This window comes from Stegodyphus dumicola, chromosome 6, assembly GCF_044657685.1.
Source record: "Stegodyphus dumicola isolate Sdum_Otavi_A_Nest chromosome 6, ASM4465768v1".
Lineage (NCBI taxonomy): Eukaryota > Metazoa > Arthropoda > Arachnida > Araneae > Eresidae > Stegodyphus > Stegodyphus dumicola.
Genome location: NC_140773.1, coordinates 95,503,788 through 95,528,521, shown reverse-complemented (window position 1 = coordinate 95,528,521; position 24,734 = coordinate 95,503,788). Strand labels below are relative to the sequence as shown.

The 24,734-nt window shown below is 31.0% G+C and overlaps 1 protein-coding gene across 1 annotated transcript in view; it reads right to left on the bottom strand.

The window, feature by feature from the left end:
* LOC118204123 (UPAR/Ly6 domain-containing protein qvr-like) overlaps positions 1 to 24,734 on the bottom strand; it is a 392,218-nt gene that overhangs the window by 46,138 nt on the left and 321,346 nt on the right. Inside the window, exon 2 of the mRNA XM_085818682.1 lies at positions 902 to 946. Coding sequence (XP_085674808.1) covers positions 902 to 946 — 45 coding nt within the window. The remainder of the gene's footprint in view (positions 1 to 901; positions 947 to 24,734) is intronic.

Genomic DNA, 24,734 nt, shown 5'->3' with positions numbered 1-24,734 from the left:
CGACCCCAGATATTAAATATAGAATAAAGATATAAAAATAAATATGTTGCTCAAAGTAAGTTATTTCTTTCGTAAACAATATACAAATAAAATGGTAAATACGCAAATAAAAAATAGTAGTTTTATGATTTGTTTTACCTGTACAAAAATTTATGAAAGGAAATTTCAGTGCGACAATCCTGTTTTTTTTTTTTTTTTTTTTTTTTTTTTTTTTTTTTTTTTGCTGCGTAATAAATTAAATTTTGTTTTGTACATATATATATATATATATATATATATATATATAATGCAATTTCGGAAATAGCAGGAAATTCATTTTTATTTTCGATAAAGAATTTGGTCAAGGGTTTTTAAAGTTTTACGTGTGTGAGTTTTAAGTTTGAGCAACTAGATAGCGCTTGAAATTCCTTTTGCGCTTTGCCTGACAGTTGATTGATCTCATCGTTATCAATTAATGTTTTTTCTTTGAAAGGCTTATTAATGCAATTACTTTAAATTCAATTTAATTTTCAGGACCTCAGAATTAGCTATGCCACCCCATTTGCAGTCGCAATCGCATTTTAAGAAACACTGCTATAAATCATGTAGCCCTTCAAAATGGCTTACAATAAATGGTGCTGCCATCTAATGAGTAAAGTACGAAATTATTTTATTTGCAAAAAATCGTAAAAGTAAATGAAAACCATGAAAATAAAGTGTTAACAACAGGTTTCTGTTTTGAAAAATTAACTCCTCTTCTGTTTTTTTTAACATCACTCATAATACAAAACTCGGAAAACATGCGAGTATGTTTTATATAAAGATTCCAAACAATAAGAATATAAATTAATTGAGAAAGCATGTAGTTATTTTTTTATATCGAAATAATAAAACATATATTAAAGCGCATATCATTACTTACTTAAACATTCTTCTTCAGCATTACAGGCAACGAAAAATAAAATACCTAGAAAAGAAAAAGTAATAAAAATGAACACAAAAATCTTAACTAATATCTATTTCAATATTAGTATTCTTTTTGATTCACGCTTGACATATAACTAAATTCACATTACATAATTTTATTCTGAAAATATGTACATTTAAAACAAGGAGAAATTAAAACCAAAGCTATGAAATTAAAAATTTAAATGTTGAAATACTGTTACGGATTTGGTATTTATATAGCTAATGTTAGTAGAATTATAAATTAAATTGCTTTATTCCCCGCGCAGTGCAGCGCGTGACGAATATTATGAAAAAGCTAAGCCGGAAAAATTTAAAGTACAAGAACACGTGCATGTAATAAATAAATAAATATCTCTTTTTGATTTCGAGAAAGTTCCAGAAAATTCTCGCGAGCGATTTAAAATCTTATAAAAAGGAGGAAAACCTCTCAATTTTTTAATTTTTTTTAGTTTGTTGTTGTTTTAAGAGTTTGCTAAGAATACTGCTCTTGTTGACTGTAGCGAATTCGCGGATTAGCTTTCTCTAGCTGTTATGAATTAAGTTCTCTTGAACGTTTGAGTAGTTAAAAGATAACTACTGTTGAGATATTGTAATACTGCACGAATATTTGAGGAAATTTAAGCATATTTGTTGTGATAATAATAAATGTTTGTTCATTTTTTATCGGACTTGTGCATTCATTTCGTAACGAACCCGTACGCACGCAAAAATTTTTGGTCGATGGAAGAAGAGTTAAAGCAGTTGATATCAGCCTTTGCCTTTTTTAAGGAAGAAATGGAAGCGGGACAGGAAGAAATGAAAGCTGGACTGAAAGAAATGAATGCGAGACAAGAAAAAATGAAAGAAGAGATGAAATCTAGCCAGGAAAAGATGGAAGCTGGCCAAGCATCATTTAAAGAAGATATGCAAGATTCTGTTAAAGCAGAGATGGCGTCCATTAAAGGAGAGATTAAGCCGGGCAGGAAGCTGTTAAAGCAGAAATGAAAGTGGGCCGAAAGGAAATTAAGAGAGAAATCACATGCATAATAGAAAACAAATTTGAAGCTATAGAAGACAGAATTCACACGGTTGAAAACAGAGTTGGAGAAATTGAAAAAAAAAAAAAAAAAAAAAAATCTGCCGTCCAAACCCAAATTGATGACAGGGTTTCTACTGCCGTCGCCAAAGAAGTTGACAGCCTAAAGAAGTGCATAGCGACGGCAGGAAACAATTCTGAAGGTTTTAAACTTCTATCTATGGCTGCTCGACCCTCTCTGAAGTTATCTACATATGATGGGAAGACCTCTTGGCAAGTATATAAGACACAGTTTTCTATAGTGGCAGAAGCAATGGATGGGATTTCCAAGCTAAGGTCTGTCATCTTGCCGCTTCTTTCAGAGCAGACGCGGCGGATGTCCTTCAGACTCTTCCCGACAGCAAAAGGCTAGATTTCGAAGCTCTATCCGGCGCTTTGGAGCTGCACTTCGGCGAGAAATGTTTAAAAGACTACAGCAGTCTTCAATTAAAATCCCGTCAGCAGAAGCCCACCGAAACACTTCAGGAGCTCGACACGGACGTTAAAAGGCTCTCCTATCTCGCCTTTTCGGAGTGTCCAGCAGAAACAAGGTAAATTCTGTCCCTGCAATATTTCATCGACGGCATCCCGGATCCTGAAATACAGAAAGCTCTACGAATGGCGGATGTGAAGGACATAAAAAGCGCTCTGTTGTACGCCGTGAAGTTCCAAGCAGCCCCGCAAGCAACTCGGAGAGATCGCTACCCAGTCAGAGCTGTGCGAGTCCACATCCTAAGTGCTGGAACTGTGGTGTTGAAGGTCACATACAAAGAAACTGCTGAACACCCCAGAGCACGGAAAATAAAACAGACGAGTTGAACAGGCAATTAAATACCATGAGAGGGAAAAGGAATGACAAGAAACCAAAGTGCTGGAACTCTGGAGCTGAAGGCCATGTACGAAGGAATTGCAGAACACCCCAGGGTATGAAAATTGAGACCATTTCTCAGCAACGACGCAGGGAACAAATTAATGACCATATCGAGGAACGGAGGTTGCCAGATAATGAAAAACCCTGTTTTAAAGCGCTCAAGATTTCTACAGTGAGTGGCAACAGTAACGTACTATTCATCAATGGGCATATTGATGGAGTTCCTTGTAATATGATCATTGACACAGGAGCTAATGTTATCATCATTCGGAAAGATTTAGCTCAACTGTTTAAAAGATAAACTCATTTGGACGCCATCCTGTGTTACCCTTCAGTCTGCGTCTGGTGAAAAGATCGACATAGCTGGAAGGTTAAACATGAGCATCACGTTTGGAAGTGCCGCTTACTATCACACGGCTTATGTGGCGGATATTACAGATCCATGCAAACTTGAATTGGACTTTTTAAGGAAATACAATTTTTCCTTAGACTTCAAAAACAACAAACTACTCTCAGCATCTGATGACATGACTATCCATCCTCAGAAGGGATCCTCACCTGGAAATGCCGATGCCTTGTCCGAAAGACCCAGCTCAGGAAGCTGCCGAAATCATACTAGGGTCTAAAAGAAACGCAAGACTACCAGCTATTCTTCATCTCAAATGCTTTTCGATCGAGATCTTCGTCAGCCTTGTGAGAGCCTGTTTGGTCGCCCTACGGATGCGCCTTCATCGCCTGAGGAATTCATCTCAGATGTCCAGGCCCGGTTTGAAGTGGTGCACCGTTCCGCACGAGAGCGAGTCATCTTGGCGACGGAAGTAGATAGAAAATGGGGGTTCTGCGACACGCGGTGTGGGCGTGGCCAATGACGTCACACAGAGGGCGGGGCCAAAGGCAACGTCATCACACTGGGAGGCGTGGTCACGAGTGGAGTTGAGGTGTTGGTAGATTGCTGATTGAGTTGTAGACCTCCTGCTTTTCATTAAAAGTTAGTTTTTTTTAATTTGGCAACGGAGTCATGGCGTCCTCTAGGGATGAAAAAAGAAAATAATTTATTTTAGAAGTTTCTTTTTTTTTAAATGTTCTATGATTCAAAATATAGAATTGAACCCTGAAACAAAATATCTCACCAGCTGAGTAGTTTGAAGATTTTAACCACTAAGCTGACGGGATACATTCAGATTTAGGTAAAAAAGCCTATATAAGAAAATGGAATTTGAATCGACTCATCAATTTATTCTGATACTTTTATCGTTTCTAGTTTTAAATGAAACTTTAACTTATTTCTTAGGTTTTCTGTTCATAATAACATATTCATTTACTGTCATATTTTTTTAATACTTAACACGTTTCTAATTTGTAATATTTATTTAACTTCCACATACTATTTTTTTTTCATACCTTTCATAAATTTCAGCATACCCTGATTTTTAACTTATATGTTATATTTCACAAACGTTCCCGCACATGCTGTTTATTTGTTACATTACTTAATTTTAGAGGCAATTTAACACTTTTTTTTAACGTTATAATGTTCAATATATTCTGAATTTTAACTTCATTTACTTTTTTTAAACCACTCTAGTATTCTATACACACTTTAACTTAGTGGTATGAAATTGTATTTAAAAAAGAAACGTTTATTTTTCGTGATCTTAGTTCTTTTACTAAATTTTCTACAGAATTTCTAATTTCTTTCACGTGTTTAACTATATCTTCCTTACATTACCGAATATTTTTTTAAAAAAAACTTAAGTCTATAACTGTTAATTGCTTTTCTTACGTTCATGATTTCCCTTCTGTGTTTATATTTCTTAATTCTAGCTTAACTTATTTATTATAATGTTTTTATTTCTGTCTCATCACTCGTAATTCCAACATTTTATCCCTTTTTATTCATTTTAACGATATGGATTGTTTTCATTTACTCCATATTCAAATATTTCCTTACAATTTTTATAATACTTGTTTTATTCCTCGATCATAATAGATCATCTACAGGTTTTACTCAGAAATTTCCATTCACAACTTTACAGTTTAATACCATTTATATCTAAATGTATTTCTTTCTCATATAGTTTTATGGTCTTCAAAGTTTCTAACATCATATTTAGTTTTAAATCCCGATTACCTTTAAGTGTGTTGATAATTTTCATTTCTAATTTTACAACCACGTTCAGTGTTTCATCCACACATACCAAAATATTTCTTACATTTTCTGATATTTAGTCTATGTCATATTTCAGTACTTCAAATGAATTTACACTGCTCACACTATTATTTTTTCATGTTTTAGAGACACTAACTATACTAATTTTACTATTTTTCCTGCACTAATTGCATCTATGTCAGCACTCATGCTAAACTAGCAATTGTTTTGCATCACATGCATAAAGAAATTCTTAAAACCAACTTTTTCAATATCGTACTCAAATTACTGTTTTCCAGATGGGAATTACCAGTATTCTTTGGTTTTACTCTGTTACATCTTTTTAAATTTTAACATCTTACTTTTAATTCTAACATACATCTTTTAAACAGTTTTTTCTTTTAATGATAGCCTTACCTTATTTGTTCAAATTAATTCTTTCATTCACCTTCTTTACTACCTTTCAGTACCTTCATAATTCACTATGCAAACGCAATGTCTTTCACTGACATTCTGTTTAATAATACCACAAGTTTCCTTAATTGACAAAAAGCGAATTATTTCTCATTTCAAAATAGAACTACTATATTTTTGCACAAACATTACCTTTATCCATTCAAGCCACCCCTTAACCGGTAACTGACGTAGCGATAGGAAAGGAGATTCTTATCATATGCTCTTTCGACATTTGAGGTTTCTAGAACTTCTTTGACAAGTATATCAATACCATCAGAAAATATACTTAACACTTTTACCCAGTTTAAAGGCAACATACTGTTATAAGAATGGTTTTAGTTAAATTTATAACACAAATAAACGCATTTTGTGCTAAATAGGCATAAACATTTAGATTCAGAATATTTCTTTTTAATCCGATGTAAGACTTGAATTTCATTCATGATACGGATTGTCTCTTGATTTTCTTTTTGTTTACCTTACACTAATAGAAAATTTTTATTTTACAAGTTCAGCTTTTAATGAAATAGAAATAAAATCTACGATACACCTGCTGTTTTTAAGAAAAGGAACTTTGATATATTTCTCGAAATGTAAATGCTTTTAGAGTTTTCTTTCAATAACGTTGATTTTCATTACTTTACTAACTTCAATAATTCTCTTATTAGCTAATATGAATGAAAGAAGATTGTCAAAAATGTGACACAGTATAATTCTTACGAACATATGTACCTTTACCAGCATACAGATATTACCGATTGAAATGAAGAAAGATACAGATATTTTACTCCAATCTACATTAAATTAAAAAAAATATTTAAACTTTCATACATTCCAAAGAATAAACGAAAACTCAATAGATATTGTCATGTTTGTATATATGAGATAAACATTTTATGAATGGTATCTAAAGTAATGCTTAGAACTTCATAAAAGCGAACATTCACTATGTTAATACACATATCATCAGTTATTTACATTAATCAATGTAATATTAATCATTACATGTACTATATGCATATATATTTAAAGTTTAATTGTCTTACGATTGAATAATTAACTATTGAGAGAAAGAGGTTCATATCTTACACTATTTAATTCACATGGAACAAATTTTTCCATCAACCACATTGAACCACGTTTATTAAATTCGCCAAAGCTCTTTTATTTCTGCATTTTCACACTCACGACACATTTTAAATGTAACTATTGATTACCATTTCAAACACCGATATCATAACTCAGTGTAAAACTACATCATAACTCATTTTTTCCCTACTAACTACAATTTTATATATTCAAGAAGTACATCTAAGACATGATCATTTTCTATGTTCTAGCAAATTGATTCAATTGCGAACATACTATTAAGACTTGCGATTTTAGAAGACTTGCATGTATTAACGATGTCAACGTTTCTTCGTTTTTGTAAGATTCGTATCAAACCATGTCGCATTCGAATGTGGTGTAAGAGATCACTTTTTCTTTTAAACACTTGTAAACAATGGATACAATTTATAAGAAGAGAAGTATCATACTGTTTCAAAACATCATCATCAGCATATTTCTGTTTCTTTTGACACCAACAAAATTAAAAAAAAAAGGTTCGTGAGATTTTCTTCAAATTCTGTTTTACTTGAAAAAAATGTCCGAACATTCAATACGATGTAAAGATTCATATTGTTTTAAATTCTTATGCTCACTAAATATTTTTTATCACGATTTACTCTTAAAAGTAACTTTATAAGTTTTCATATCCTTTTTACATGAAAAGAACTTGTGATTATTCACTACAAAATTCTAAGACGAGAAGCTTCGCAACTTTTCAAACTACAAACTTAAATTTCTTAGAACATACACTACATCTGATGTTTCTTTCATGAGATTTCAAATATCTCTTCAGATTACTCGTATTCAAGAAACCTTACAAATATATCACATAAGTTCAGCGAATAATCGCTTCATAAACTCTTAAATTTTCAACACGAGTGAATCACTTGAAGCATATACTGCACTGTAAACATACAATACTTAAAAAAATTGTTATAAAAAATAAAAATACATTCATTTCACCAAGAAGCTTTTCTATTTAAATACATTTATTTATTTCCAAAGAACAAGTTTCTGTATTTTACATAAAATATACTTAGAATTTTCTTTCATTAGTTAATATCAAATTAACAACAATATCCATCTACTGATATTTGATATACATGTTTGCTTTAAAATTAAAACTAAAATTTCAATATATTTCTATTAAAAAAACATAATGAAAAAAAAATACTCATAACATCAACCAAAGACAGAAATTTAAATAGAATAGCTGTATTTATATTAGTGCATTTTTATAATCTTCATAACATTTCGATTCAAAAAACCTATTACAAAATAAATGAAACATTTTTTTCTGCCTTAAAGAATCTCTTATATTTTTAAAATTAATACATAAAAATATATCTTCACCAATATATTTAATTCTGTCCTCAACACTTATTATAATGCAATCATGTCTTGTTTGTGAAGGATGATTTACAATGCAACCTTCGCATTTATATAGCTTTTTTATCACTGAATTTAATTCAGTTTTGATAGAGTTTATGAGTTCTTTAAAAAGTTCATCATCATCACTTACCATATCCGAACAATTGTTTTTACATTTGATTTGCAACGGTAAAATAATTTCAAAAATACTTTTATATAAAGTATTAGATACATCAGGAATAATTTCTTTCAATTTTTTAAAATATCACAGTTTACTTTTAGGTATGTAGGTTTTAGTTTAAAAGAATTTTCATCTTGTTTAAAAACTTGTTGAAAAATACACTCACCTTCTTTGTTGAAAACTACCAACTCATTATTGCAAATGATGCTGGCACTCATATAGAAAAGATTAAATTCATATATTTTTGAGGAAAATTCTTGCCATGTTGCAGGAGTTATAACAACACCGCGTGTAGTAGGGTATAATATTTTATTTTGTTCCACACATTCACGTAGATGAATGTTCATTCTGTTTTCAAACTGATTTATGGACACAAAATATCCCCAACCAAGAGTCCACTGTGCAATCAACTTCGAACTTTCTTTTTTCTGTTCTCGATTATTCGGCATGAAGATATTTTCAGGAACAGACTTCATATAGTGGGCAAACCAGTCATCCTCTGGAAGTTCATCCTCATTATCTTCCAATCGTCGTTTTTTAATTTTCGAAATTTTTATGTTTCGGAATGTGATACTAATTCTAGGATCTTTAACGTCAGGTTGAGAGGGTATTCCGTGCATCCAAAATTGATTCGTTGGGTGTTTCATTACAAGGAGAGTTCCATGAGTTAAGTCCACGCTTCGAGATGTCAAATTTCGCCTGGTAAATACCATTTGACGTTTTGCACCTAAACTGATGATAGGTATATCACTTTCAGGTTCGAGACAAGTTTCATTGTCTTTATGCGTTGAAATTTTCGCCACTCCGTCAGGATAATAGTTCAATAAAGCAAAATTATATTTTTTGCCAGTTATCGTTTCAACATAATCTTTTACATTTAGAAGAGTTTGAGTCCATGGTTCTGCACAAATGCTCGTTCCAGAGAATTCGTAACTAAGTCCTTCATCACCAAAACCGAGTACTTTTCTTCGTGGAACATACTGAGTCCCATTAATTTCAAAACTAATATTTTTAAAATCATAATTTGATAGTTCATCTAGCAAAATATCAGCTTCATTTCGTGAATAAAATTCTTCGTATAATTCCACATTTAACTCCGTATGACATATATTCCTCATATTCGCTTTTGAATCTAACGACAATTCTGAATGATATAGAAATACGTAGCATTCTTAAATAGCAAAAATTATCTAAAACATACATTAACGAAATGATTTCATCAACACTTATCGTAATACATTCTTGTCATGTCTTGTTTGTGAAGCCAGTCTTTCCGGCGTCATATGTGTAAAAATAATCATGATAGGATAGTGGGAAAGAGTTATAGTGTCCTAATGTTGTTATTCTGAACCTCGATATTACATATATGCATAAGGAGAATCTTAAAAGCATCATCCACTTATCATGATAGAGTAATGGAAAATTTCTAAAACTCTGATAATCATACGCGAAAGAATGTATTATCTTAAGGTTGTTGTTGCTATTCCAAGTTTGACAATACATACAGAAGTGAAGGAAGACCCTTGATGAGTGCTGCACGTTATCATGATAACGTGAAGTCTACAGCGCTTATCAAGGATCTTCCTTCACTTCTGTATGTACTGTCAAATTTGGAATAGCAACAACAACCTTAAGATAATACATTCTTTCGCGTATGATTATCAGAGTTTTAGAAATTTTCCATTACTCTATCATGATAAGTGGATGATGCTTTTAAGATTCTCCTTATGCATATATGTAATATCGAGGTTCAGAATAACAACATTAGGACACTATAACTCTTTCCCACTATCCTATCATGATTATTTTTACACATATGACGCCGGAAAGACTGGCTTCACAAACAAGACATGACAAGAATGTATTACGATAAGTGTTGATGAAATCATTTCATTAATGTATGTTTTAGATAATTTTTGCTATTTAAGAATGCTACGTATTTCTATATCATTCAGAATTGTCGTTAGATTCAAAAGCGAATATGAGGAATATATGTCATACGGAGTTAAATGTGGAATTATACGAAGAATTTTATTCACGAAATGAAGCTGATATTTTGCTAGATGAACTATCAAATTATGATTTTAAAAATATTAGTATACTTTATATAAAAGTATTTTTGAAATTATTTTACCGTTGCAAATCAAATGTAAAAACAATTGTTCGGATATGGTAAGTGATGATGATGAACTTTTTAAAGAACTCATAAACTCTATCAAAACTGAATTAAATTCAGTGATAAAAAAGCTATATAAATGCGAAGGTTGCATTGTAAATCATCCTTCACAAACAAGACATGATTGCATTATAATAAGTGTTGAGGACAGAATTAAATATATTGGTGAAGATATATTTTTATGTATTAATTTTAAAAATATAAGAGATTCTTTAAGGCAGAAAAAAATGTTTCATTTATTTTGTAATAGGTTTTTTGAATCGAAATGTTATGAAGATTATAAAAATGCACTAATATAAATACAGCTATTCTATTTAAATTTCTGTCTTTGGTTGATGTTATGAGTATTTTTTTTTTTTTTTTCATTATGTTTTTTTAATAGAAATATATTGAAATTTTAGTTTTAATTTTAAAGCAAACATGTATATCAAATATCAGTAGATGGATATTGTTGTTAATTTGATATTAACTAATGAAAGAAAATTCTAAGTATATTTTATGTAAAATACAGAAACTTGTTCTTTGGAAATAAATAAATGTATTTAAATAGAAAAGCTTCTTGGTGAAATGAATGTATTTTTATTTTTTATAACAATTTTTTTAAGTATTGTATGTTTACAGTGCAGTATATGCTTCAAGTGATTCACTCGTGTTGAAAATTTAAGAGTTTATGAAGCGATTATTCGCTGAACTTATGTGATATATTTGTAAGGTTTCTTGAATACGAGTAATCTGAAGAGATATTTGAAATCTCATGAAAGAAACATCAGATGTAGTGTATGTTCTAAGAAATTTAAGTTTGTAGTTTGAAAAGTCGCGAAGCTTCTCGTCTTAGAATTTTGTAGTGAATAATCACAAGTTCTTTTCATGTAAAAAGGATATGAAAACTTATAAAGTTACTTTTAAGAGTAAATCGTGATAAAAAATATTTAGTGAGCATAAGAATTTAAAACAATATGAATCTTTACATCGTATTGAATGTTCGGACATTTTTTTCAAGTAAAACAGAATTTGAAGAAAATCTCACGAACCTTTTTTTTTTAATTTTGTTGGTGTCAAAAGAAACAGAAATATGCTGATGATGATGTTTTGAAACAGTATGATACTTCTCTTCTTATAAATTGTATCCATTGTTTACAAGTGTTTAAAAGAAAAAGTGATCTCTTACACCACATTCGAATGCGACATGGTTTGATACGAATCTTACAAAAACGAAGAAACGTTGACATCGTTAATACATGCAAGTCTTCTAAAATCGCAAGTCTTAATAGTATGTTCGCAATTGAATCAATTTGCTAGAACATAGAAAATGATCATGTCTTAGATGTACTTCTTGAATATATAAAATTGTAGTTAGTAGGGAAAAAATGAGTTATGATGTAGTTTTACACTGAGTTATGATATCGGTGTTTGAAATGGTAATCAATAGTTACATTTAAAATGTGTCGTGAGTGTGAAAATGCAGAAATAAAAGAGCTTTGGCGAATTTAATAAACGTGGTTCAATGTGGTTGATGGAAAAATTTGTTCCATGTGAATTAAATAGTGTAAGATATGAACCTCTTTCTCTCAATAGTTAATTATTCAATCGTAAGACAATTAAACTTTAAATATATATGCATATAGTACATGTAATGATTAATATTACATTGATTAATGTAAATAACTGATGATATGTGTATTAACATAGTGAATGTTCGCTTTTATGAAGTTCTAAGCATTACTTTAGATACCATTCATAAAATGTTTATCTCATATATACAAACATGACAATATCTATTGAGTTTTCGTTTATTCTTTGGAATGTATGAAAGTTTAAATATTTTTTTTTAATTTAATGTAGATTGGAGTAAAATATCTGTATCTTTCTTCATTTCAATCGGTAATATCTGTATGCTGGTAAAGGTACATATGTTCGTAAGAATTATACTGTGTCACATTTTTGACAATCTTCTTTCATTCATATTAGCTAATAAGAGAATTATTGAAGTTAGTAAAGTAATGAAAATCAACGTTATTGAAAGAAAACTCTAAAAGCATTTACATTTCGAGAAATATATCAAAGTTCCTTTTCTTAAAAACAGCAGGTGTATCGTAGATTTTATTTCTATTTCATTAAAAGCTGAACTTGTAAAATAAAAATTTTCTATTAGTGTAAGGTAAACAAAAAGAAAATCAAGAGACAATCCGTATCATGAATGAAATTCAAGTCTTACATCGGATTAAAAAGAAATATTCTGAATCTAAATGTTTATGCCTATTTAGCACAAAATGCGTTTATTTGTGTTATAAATTTAACTAAAACCATTCTTATAACAGTATGTTGCCTTTAAACTGGGTAAAAGTGTTAAGTATATTTTCTGATGGTATTGATATACTTGTCAAAGAAGTTCTAGAAACCTCAAATGTCGAAAGAGCATATGATAAGAATCTCCTTTCCTATCGCTACGTCAGTTACCGGTTAAGGGGTGGCTTGAATGGATAAAGGTAATGTTTGTGCAAAAATATAGTAGTTCTATTTTGAAATGAGAAATAATTCGCTTTTTGTCAATTAAGGAAACTTGTGGTATTATTAAACAGAATGTCAGTGAAAGACATTGCGTTTGCATAGTGAATTATGAAGGTACTGAAAGGTAGTAAAGAAGGTGAATGAAAGAATTAATTTGAACAAATAAGGTAAGGCTATCATTAAAAGAAAAAACTGTTTAAAAGATGTATGTTAGAATTAAAAGTAAGATGTTAAAATTTAAAAAGATGTAACAGAGTAAAACCAAAGAATACTGGTAATTCCCATCTGGAAAACAGTAATTTGAGTACGATATTGAAAAAGTTGGTTTTAAGAATTTCTTTATGCATGTGATGCAAAACAATTGCTAGTTTAGCATGAGTGCTGACATAGATGCAATTAGTGCAGGAAAAATAGTAAAATTAGTATAGTTAGTGTCTCTAAAACATGAAAAAATAATAGTGTGAGCAGTGTAAATTCATTTGAAGTACTGAAATATGACATAGACTAAATATCAGAAAATGTAAGAAATATTTTGGTATGTGTGGATGAAACACTGAACGTGGTTGTAAAATTAGAAATGAAAATTATCAACACACTTAAAGGTAATCGGGATTTAAAACTAAATATGATGTTAGAAACTTTGAAGACCATAAAACTATATGAGAAAGAAATACATTTAGATATAAATGGTATTAAACTGTAAAGTTGTGAATGGAAATTTCTGAGTAAAACCTGTAGATGATCTATTATGATCGAGGAATAAAACAAGTATTATAAAAATTGTAAGGAAATATTTGAATATGGAGTAAATGAAAACAATCCATATCGTTAAAATGAATAAAAAGGGATAAAATGTTGGAATTACGAGTGATGAGACAGAAATAAAAACATTATAATAAATAAGTTAAGCTAGAATTAAGAAATATAAACACAGAAGGGAAATCATGAACGTAAGAAAAGCAATTAACAGTTATAGACTTAAGTTTTTTTTAAAAAAATATTCGGTAATGTAAGGAAGATATAGTTAAACACGTGAAAGAAATTAGAAATTCTGTAGAAAATTTAGTAAAAGAACTAAGATCACGAAAAATAAACGTTTCTTTTTTAAATACAATTTCATACCACTAAGTTAAAGTGTGTATAGAATACTAGAGTGGTTTAAAAAAAGTAAATGAAGTTAAAATTCAGAATATATTGAACATTATAACGTTAAAAAAAAGTGTTAAATTGCCTCTAAAATTAAGTAATGTAACAAATAAACAGCATGTGCGGGAACGTTTGTGAAATATAACATATAAGTTAAAAATCAGGGTATGCTGAAATTTATGAAAGGTATGAAAAAAAAATAGTATGTGGAAGTTAAATAAATATTACAAATTAGAAACGTGTTAAGTATTAAAAAAATATGACAGTAAATGAATATGTTATTATGAACAGAAAACCTAAGAAATAAGTTAAAGTTTCATTTAAAACTAGAAACGATAAAAGTATCAGAATAAATTGATGAGTCGATTCAAATTCCATTTTCTTATATAGGCTTTTTTACCTAAATCTGAATGTATCCCGTCAGCTTAGTGGTTAAAATCTTCAAACTACTCAGCTGGTGAGATATTTTGTTTCAGGGTTCAATTCTATATTTTGAATCATAGAACATTTAAAAAAAAAGAAACTTCTAAAATAAATTATTTTCTTTTTTCATCCCTAGAGGACGCCATGACTCCGTTGCCAAATTAAAAAAAACTAACTTTTAATGAAAAGCAGGAGGTCTACAACTCAATCAGCAATCTACCAACACCTCAACTCCACTCGTGACCACGCCTCCCAGTGTGATGACGTTGCCTTTGGCCCCGCCCTCTGTGTGACGTCATTGGCCACGCCCACACCTCACACCGCGTGTCGCAGAACCCCCATTTTCTATCTACTGACGGAGAAGGTGAAGACCAGATACGAGACAAGAGCAATTGAACATAAATTCCACAAAGGAGACAGGGTGTGGTTGTGGAATCCCACTTGACGGAAGAGACTCTGTCCGAAATTACAGTCACCTTGGGATGGTCCGTACACAGTCCTAAACAGGCTGAATGACGTCGTGGTTCGGATCCGTAAGTCATCGAACTCTAAACCTAAAGTCGTTCATTGCGACAGATTAGCTCGTTACTATGGCCATAGTACGTAGTGTAAATAGTGTAAGACCATGGTCCTTTTTATTTCTAAATGTGTATTTAGTATTTGTTTTGTATTTTGTATTTGATTTGTATTTTGTATTTGATTTGTATTTAATATTTGATTTGTTTAAAAGTAGTTATTGCATTTATTGTTCATGTTGTTTGTTAATGTAATGCAATGTTTATTAATACATTTATGCCTTAGTTGTAAGTTTGGCTTCCTGTCCAAGGATTGTACTGCAAGGTACGAGCAGTCCTTGGGCAGGGGCAGTGTTACGGCTTTGGTATTTAAATAGCTAATGTTAGTAGAGTTACAAATTAAACTGTTTTATTCCCCGTGCAGTGCAGCGCGTGACGAATAGTATGAGAAAGCTAAGCCGGAAAAACTAAAAGTACAAGAACACGTGCATGTAATAAATAAATAAATAAATATCTCTTTTTGATTTCGAGAAAGTTCCAGAAAATTCTCTTGCGCGATTTAAAATCTTATAAAAAGGAGGAAAACCTCTCAATTTTTTTAAAATTTTGTTAGTTTGTTGTTGTTTTAAGAGTTTGCTAAGAATACTGCTCTTGTTGACTGTAGCGAATTCGCGGATTAGCTTTCTCTAGCTGTTTTGAATTAAGTTCTCTTGAACGTTTGAGTAGTTAAAAGATAACTACTGTGAGATATTGTAATACTGCACGAATATTTGAGGAAATTTAAGCATATTTGTTGTGATAATAATAAATTTTTGTTTATTTTTTATCGGATTTGTGCATTCATTTCGTAATGAACCCGTACGCACGCAACAATATGTTAATGAAGAAATGAAGTAAAGCGATATGAGAAATTTGCTGAAAAGTAAATGTTAACAAACCATTTGGTTCTTTTGGTCTGGATGTTTTACCAAAACTTTGATTGTTGAGAAATTTTAATACTTGCAAGAAATTGAGTTTTAATGTAATTTAAAAAATTCAACTTTTTTAGTTTTATAAAAACAATAAATACTCCTCAGATATTATCTTAAAAAATGGTCGATTTGTTTTGAAATCTCAAACTAATCTCTTTTACTATAAACGTTATATTATATTATCTTTAATTTTAATATTATGTTTTATTTCAATACTATATATTATTTTTACATTATGTTTCATCTTAGTTATGAAAGCTTTTATTTACTAATTTTAACTAAACTGAATATTGCATGTTATTAATGAAGTTATTATTTTAATACTTCTAGAAGCTGTGTTAGTAACAAAAGTATTTCTCTTTTAAATTAAAGACAGTCACAGGTACACAATAGGTAAAAATAATATTAAACTATGTGAACTTAGTAATATAATATAGAAAGATATAGTACAGTCCTGTTAAAAAGAAAAACATATCTTGACGGAGAATCGGCCCGACGGGGAAATAGTATGACGCACGACAAAACGGCGGAGGCAAATATCTTATTTCCCCCGAATGTGAGCAGTAATAAATTAAAAAGTTTATAAAGCAGTAAAATAAATCTAACCACAACAAGACGTGTAATGATAGTGAATATGTGTAAAATAATCTAGTAAGGGTACTATTCGGTTTCGAGGGCTGTAAAAAATCGCCAAACTATTGTTGATGCCAATGCTGCCAAAAATAATTACGTCAACCCTAATAATTGCGGCAAGAAAGGAAGTATAATAGTAAATAACTATCTCTAAGATTCATGTTTTAATTTAGATGAAAGGTTAATTTCATATAATACTTTTTATTATTATAATTTATATGAAAAAGGCTAAACATGACTGAATGGTAGCATAAGAGTAAATAACTATTTCAGATCATTATTATAATTTATATAAAAATTGCTAAACATAACTGAATGGATGCCTGCATCGCTATTTCGTTACTGACTTATAGCTAAAGCATAATTTCATCTCGTTGGTTGTTCAAACGTAATTTTCTGTAATTAATGATGCCTTTTCTTTGAAAATATTCTCGGTAAAGTACAGAATCGCTCACCTATTTGTATGCCGCTTTTTACAAAAGTAAAAACAATTGGATTTTTGTCTTTTTTTTTTTTTTTTTTTTTTTTTTTTTTTTTTTTTTTTTAAGTGAAAATAGCTCGATGGCTACATAGATAAAGTCAAGGGTGTGCGCAATGCCATTTTTGTGCAATTCTGGGATTTTTTTTAAAAGTAAAAATAGGTCGATATGCACATGGATATCGAGTATGTGCAATTCTTAAAAACGCCTCAAGCAGTGAGTGATTCCGCACTTTACCCAAAATTCTATTGCCAACTTTTCATCATGGGCAATTCCCAAATTGTTAAATCCATAAGATATCAAAAAAGGGTTTGAAAATTAAACTAGTATTTCACTGGTGTCTTAAGAAATATAGAACTATATAAACTTACGCAATCTGAAACTAGCGCGTACGCTAGATTTGGCGCGCTGTTAAATGGGCGCGTTTGCTAGATTTGGTGCTTTTGCGAATACATTTTCGATGCAATTTTTTTACGGCCCTCAAATCAGAAGAGTACCCTAGTAAGTAAAGTTTATTTTTCAGCTCACACTGTTATCTCTTCTCTTTTTCTGTTAGGCTTTGAATCCAAATGCATTTAATACTTGTACAAAGGAATACATTTTATATCTGTAGTCCTTCCATAAACTTAAGAGTTTTACTTTAATTATACTTTTTGTGTTGAATATTTTGTGCATTTCTACTGTTTCGCCTATTTCCCCACAAAATGCAAAATTACGTGAGTTTAAATAATGAGCATCTAAGTTTATAGAAACAGCTTTGATAACTTAGGCTCGGGACGCAGTGGTTTTGATTTAACTCGCTGATGTGCTGTATTAATGACCGAAGTATTAGGTTTTTACATGTAACCATGTGAATGAGCTCGTTATCACAGACGCCAGCTTATCAGACATTAATCTTTCACTTTTATGCAATCAAGCTATCATTATGTTATCAGACCGCAAGCAATGGGATATACGGTTTGTTATTTCCCTTATTTGTAACTTGAAGCTGAAGTAGTGATAACTATACGAGGGGTTTTTATACATTTATTATTATTAGTTTGTGTTGCTAAATTCAAAATTAAGATGAGAAGAAAATTCTTTTGTCATACTACTGTACTCAGTACTTAGCTTAAGTGTAATTAGAATGTAATTTGATAAAATTTCTGTTGATGCACATGTCAATATTCTTGTGTATGCAAAGGGATTTTTTACGATTCGATATAGTTAATTATTTAACTCTCTTTCATAGCAGCAGCAAGAGACTAGCAGCAGCAAGACGTTTTGATACTAGTTAGCTATTCATAACCTGTGCGTATGACTAACAAAAAATAACCAAAGTTCTAAGACAGAGAAAATTGAAAAATTCACTGAGATACGAAATCTATAGCATTGAAGAAATACGCCAGGAATTATCTAAATAGGATTTCTTTTCCTAAATGAAATACAATTTTGAAAATTATATGCATATAAATGCTGAATGTATTCCGAAGAAAATAATTGCTTGTATGTGATGTGAATACGGCAAAGTGCATAAAGCTATTTGCAAAAAGGAAGAGATGCGTTTCAAGAGAAATATTTTCGCATATGTTGCAAGCCAAGAAAATCACAAAAAGATCCGTGCAATCAGCTCGTTAGGCAAGATTCCCATCCAATGAGACTACCCTTGTTCAGCGGTCTTAACCATTCAGCCATTGTGGAGCAAATGAAAATAAAAATCATACTTGATCGTTCAAGGTTAGTTTTGATCAAAGCCCAGTGCTTCACTCGTCTACCACACTATGTGATACAATTCAAGAGAATGACATCGTTAATGACTGTAAAGATTAACCGGCGCAGATAAATGGAACTCACTTCACTTAGAAATGTAAACTTTTAGTTCCTTATGCATTCAAAAAACATTACAAAGCTCAGGTAATGTTTTTTTTAATGAATTTACACAATAAATGCAAAGACTAACTTTTAATCTTGTCATAGTTTTACAGTTTAGTATAAGGCATTATTAAAAATATAATAAAAATTTAATAATATTAATTTCCGAAAATGACATTTTGCAAATCTTGTTCTCCTTAGTCAACACACTACTCAAGTCAGTCAGGGAAACAAAATTCATGAGCGTCTACAACACTCAACAGCCGGTTACAGTGTGGTATGGAATGTCAAAGGTCTGGAATGATCGCACATATTTCTTAATAGAATCAGATCTAAATTTCCCATATTTTTTAACAGTTGCTCTTATTTCTTAATAGTTCTTAATTCTTCAGCATTATTCCAATGCTCAAGAACCTTTTTGCGCCAGAGCTCATACATAAGATAAGGTATTTGTTCATATGGATAATTATTCGGTAGACATGCTGAGATGTTCTGGAACATTTCATTTCCCGACAGGTAGATATCGTGCAACAGTTCATATCGCTGAATTTTTCAGCTTGCTACTTCTTTTTGCATCGTTGCTTAAAGTTGAGAATATACGTCTATAAACCACGCTCCTTGTACGAATAATAGACCTTTTCAAAGCGGGATTGTGACTGCATTAAGACAAATGCTGCTAAACATTATGTGAAGTTTCGATTATTGACTGCAGTGTATGTACCGAAGAGGATGACTTTTGAAACATGTGAGTTTTCAGAAATTAATATTAGCGCAATTTTTACTTTTATTTTCTGATAATAACGTGAATTAAAATGCAGATATTAAAACATGAATACAAATTATGTCTTTATATTTTCTCTGTTACTTCATTTCAATTGCCGTCAGGTTCTTTTGCTCTGTATTACAAAGATTAGTTCGAATCAAATCAAGAGGTTAAGATGGTATGAATTTCCACATTCTAATTGATAAATTTGTTTTCACCAACAGTTTCAACCAGAAAATGACTTGCGTTGGATCCTATACTCATATGATTTTAAGATTTCCCATTTTATCAAAGACTGCTTGATTTGTTAAAGCAGAGGTGTCAAAGAACATTACTCATACAATCTACAAGTCTCCCAGTTAGTTCTAGAAAAAAGCTAGATAACCCCATACACTGCCAATAAATAAATAAATAAAATAAAATAAAATAAAAATTTGAAAGGTTTCAGATTTTAAATTACGTCCAAAGGGGCGTTTTTTTAACATTTTGTCTGTTACCTTCATTTATTAAATATCACGTTCTTCGCATCTAAACAATAAAGTTCAATTTAAGAGCAATATCGCAAAATAGTTTGAAATTGAGCATATCTTTAGAATTTTCTATGCAGAGTCTCGCGGTGTAGATAAAAATATTTTTTTCTGTACAACGCTGCCATTGCTCGCTTTGAAATTATTGAGTTTCTTAGTCAAAAATTCGTTTAAGATTTACAAAATATGAAATCGATAATAAATTAAATTCCAAATTTAAAATTTGGTCTTCCACATGCCCATATTCGCAGTAGAATTACGTCATTCAAAATTCGATGGCTCTATGTACCGTTGTTTTATCACAATGCGAGGAGTATACATAAATTTATGCAGATTTTTCATTATTTAATTTCTTCAAATATAATGCAGGACTATAAAATTTGGTCGCAACAGTTTGAAAAGTGAAACGGACATTTATAATGAACCAACGCAAAATCGCAAAGCGAAAGCAATAGTCCTTCAGGGAAAATGCCCCTTTGAACTAAAAAAAACTTCTACATCTTCCGTTCTTCTGGGCCGATTGCTGAAATTCCAGTTGCATTTTTCATAGCTCGAAAGCGCGACTTAGGATTTCTATACAGCACTGTTCTAATGCAGTATTTTGATACAAAATCGGACTTTTTCTGAAATGTCATACCATTTTTTTTTTCCATATTTCAATTTTAGGACTCAAATTCCTTTTTTTTTTTTTTTTTTTTTTTTTTTTTTTTTCATTTTAAACGAGCAGAAAAACGTCATCGTTCATTATTTCAAATAATTTTAACAAAGAACGTAAACAACATTTGACGTTATAAACGTTTAAAACAAATATGCCAAATTTCAAAACGCGCCAATATGTAAACCCACGTATATACTAGGAAATTTTGCATAAAAACTCTAATTTTTTGCAGGTATAATTAGAAATACATTTACTTTAAGATGATGGTAAAATGTTTCAGGTTTACAATTCAAAATTGTTTTCGAAAAATTTACAAAAAATATTTTAAAATACAATTTTAAAAATAAATCATAAAATTGGGTGAATTGTATTTGGAATGAACCTAAATTTCGAATTAAGGAGAAAGAAATCAAGTAAGTTAAATAAGAAAAGAGATATTAATAAATATATATCAAATTCAATAAACATTGAAGAGCTAAAATTTTGAGAGCTAATGTTTTGAAAACTAATCGTGCGATTTTTATAAAACTTGGCATTTTGGCATAATTTGGGTCGTAGAATCGAAATATGGAAAAAAATTGGCATGTCATTTCAGAAAAAGTCCGATTTTGTTTTAAACTATCTATATTAGAACAATGTTGTGTATAAATCTAATACATATCCTAAGTCGCGCTTTCGAGACATGAAAATGGCAAATTGAATTTGGTCAATCGGCTCAGTGGAACGGGAGATATCGAACTGTCCCGATTTTTTTTTCCCGCAGTGTACATGTACACACACATACTAAAGTTTCCGCTACATTGCATACACATATACATGAGCAGATAGCTGTGTATTTTGTCATATCTGTTTAATAAAAAGAAAGGATTTCAAAGTATTTTAATGTCTAAAGAAAATTCTCCGAAGATTGCATTGTAAATTTCAAAACACAAACAGTATATGTAAGGAATATGAAGAAATCCCTACTCGCCTTGCAGTTTTAAAAACGCAATACTCTGAGAAATTGTTTTGAAATATTAAGTCGTTAATTTCAGATGGGAATGTCTTGGCACTGAACTCTAACAACAACCTTTCGTTTCTGTGGGTTGTCCACGAAAATTAATTTCTACAAATGGGCTTGCAAAGTTTCGCACTTTGTAGATATGATGTATCGAGATTTAACGAAAGTTCCCAGCCACCACAAATATCTAATGCGCAAACAGTTCGCGTTCACGTGTTTAAGCATATTTTCTCAAACGATTTTTGGCATTTGAAAGAAAAAGATTTGCTTTAGAACAAAAACTATCTTGAAAAATTCTTTAAAAAATGTCGTTAAGCACAAAGTGTCTTAAATGGAACTATCACGCTACCAGATTAGAAACATCATTTACTTCCAGTTCTGTTGCAAATCGTCAACTACAAAATTCCATCAAATCATGTATATAGCTTTATGTAATGTTATAGCATATGACCCTGTGAAGGTTTGGTAACGAAAGTTCAAAAAGAAAAAGTATGAAGCAGAGCGCTCTGGCCGGCCTATTGATTTTGATGAGGCTCTCCTGCGAGAACTTGTGGAAGAAGATCAGTATGCAACGATTCGAGAGCTTGCTAAAGAGCTACACGTTAGTGCCATGTATATTAGTCACGTTATGCATCGCATAAACTTGACGTACAAGTTCAATCGCTGGGTGCGCATGAGATGCCTCAAGCAGATAAGGATGGCTTGTTCGGACCTGCAGTAATCCGCTCAAATATCAAAGCAAAGACAAAATTCTGGACCAATCGTCACTTGTGATGAAAAGTGGATTTATTTCAACAACACAGGCTGAAAAGGTGTTGGTCTGCGCCTGGTGAGCTCTTAAGCAACGTTGCAAATCTCAATTTGACTAACATAAAAATTAAGCTTTTTGTATCTGGTGGGATTGCCGTGGTATTATCTAAAAAGGCAAAACCCTCGATAGTAAGGTGTACAGTGAGATAGTTCGTGTTGACACTGCTATCAAGGAAAAAATCGAACTGCATTCCGCCAAATTAATGCAAGACCACATATGTCTGCATTCATCGGCTGGACTCTATAGGGGCTCGTAGGATCGTTTGCCACATGCACCATATAGCTCAGATATCGCTCCTTCGGGCTTCTACATTACTTCACACCTGTAACTATATCTTACTGGTGCTATCTTCCATTCTGCATAGGACGTCCCAAATAAGGTTGATCAGTTTTTGGACTCGCGTCCACCAAGTTTCTGCACTTAAGACTTTGAAAATCTACCAAAACGTTGGCAGAAAATTATAGATTTGGGTGGTCATTACCATCTGCATTAAACGTACTGCTTTAATGGGTTATTTTCTAACTTTCTTAAAAACTTATTTTTGGAGGAAAACTTTCGTTACAATCAGATATTTTGTTTCTTTCCTTAAAGAAGTACTAATGGAATTTTGGATTTATTAGATTCATTAGATTTCATTCTAAGGCTATCGTGTTGACTCCTCTTGTTCTTTTCAGTTTGCCTTTTTCCCTTGCGAAAAAGGAATCCTATTTTGATGCAAACTAAATTAAGCACGTTTAAACGCAATCGTTTTAAAATAATTTTCACTCCACAATACATGAATGTTTATCCAATAATGAGTACAGCTCCAAAAAGCCCGTATTTAACTTCCTGTTATAAAGTAGGTAAGCTAAAATTCACCACAAAAATTTGTCTTGCTAATAGCCATAAGTAAGTATAATAAATTAATTTTTACAATGGATAGCAAATATTAATCTCAAACAACGAGGTAAAGTATTCTTAGCTTTTATAAAATCAATTTGTCTTTATTTGTTCTTACTTTGTGTATGTATTTGATTTTTATTAGATTCTTCAACGCTTTTCCCGATAAAAAGCAGTTAGTAATCCTTAAATCCATCAATCAGATTTTGATGGATTGAAGGATTACTCTCTTCTTACGAAACATTTCCTTTTTTTTTACAAGCCATTTCTTAAGCTTCCACCGCTTTGGCTTCTTGACAACGATTTAATCTTGGTCTCTAAAAATACTTGTGCTTAGATATTACATAAGGAAGAATGAAAAAAAAGAAAAACATAAAAGTTAAACTGTCAGGTTTATATTCTGAGACTATCGTTGCTCATTTCGCAGTATTTTTTTTTTTTTTTTTTACGAAATTTAATATACTTTGTCGAAAATTTTAATTTTGGCCTTCGTGTTCAACGTTCCTACACGCTGAAGACGATTCATTTCCCTATTTCTACAAACTGCGGCTACAAATGACTCAAATAACTATACTTATGCCTATAAATAAAGAAATCTCAACCTGGGAAGGGGGTCATTCGGCTCTTGGTGAAATTTCATTGTTTCAGGGCAAAATCCGGTCAATTACGTTAAATTGTGGTTATTTAGCTGTTTTAATTTATTAACACAAAAAACTATTTTTATTCAAGTTTTGATATTTACCAAAATTTGTTATAATTTTTGTTGTTTAATTTATAAAACACATCAGAAAATAATGTAAATCTATATAAATTTACACATGCATTTTGCAAATTTGGGAAAGGAGGGAGGAGGGATGAACTTCCAGTAGTGGAGAAAGGGGTGCACGAGACAAAAAAGGCTGAAAACCACTGCTATAAATGAACTGATATAAATATGATGAATTATTTAAATTCAGTTAAAACTTTTACAGTTTACGTTTTTCGTAACTCAGTCATTTGAAGAAAGGAATATTTTTGAGCAAATCAACTATTTGTTTTCTATCAGATAGTTGAAATGCACATCTAGCTATTCATGCCAGTTTTCTTTTAATAATGAAATAATTAAGAGTTAACGAAGTAAGTAGTTAATTCTTTGAACTACTTTCTTCAATTTGGGTGTTTACGTTTTGCATTGGTATGCCCGTTTGAAGCAAATAAACGCATTGCTTTACTTTATACCTTATTACTACACAAATTTACACCGAATCTTAATTC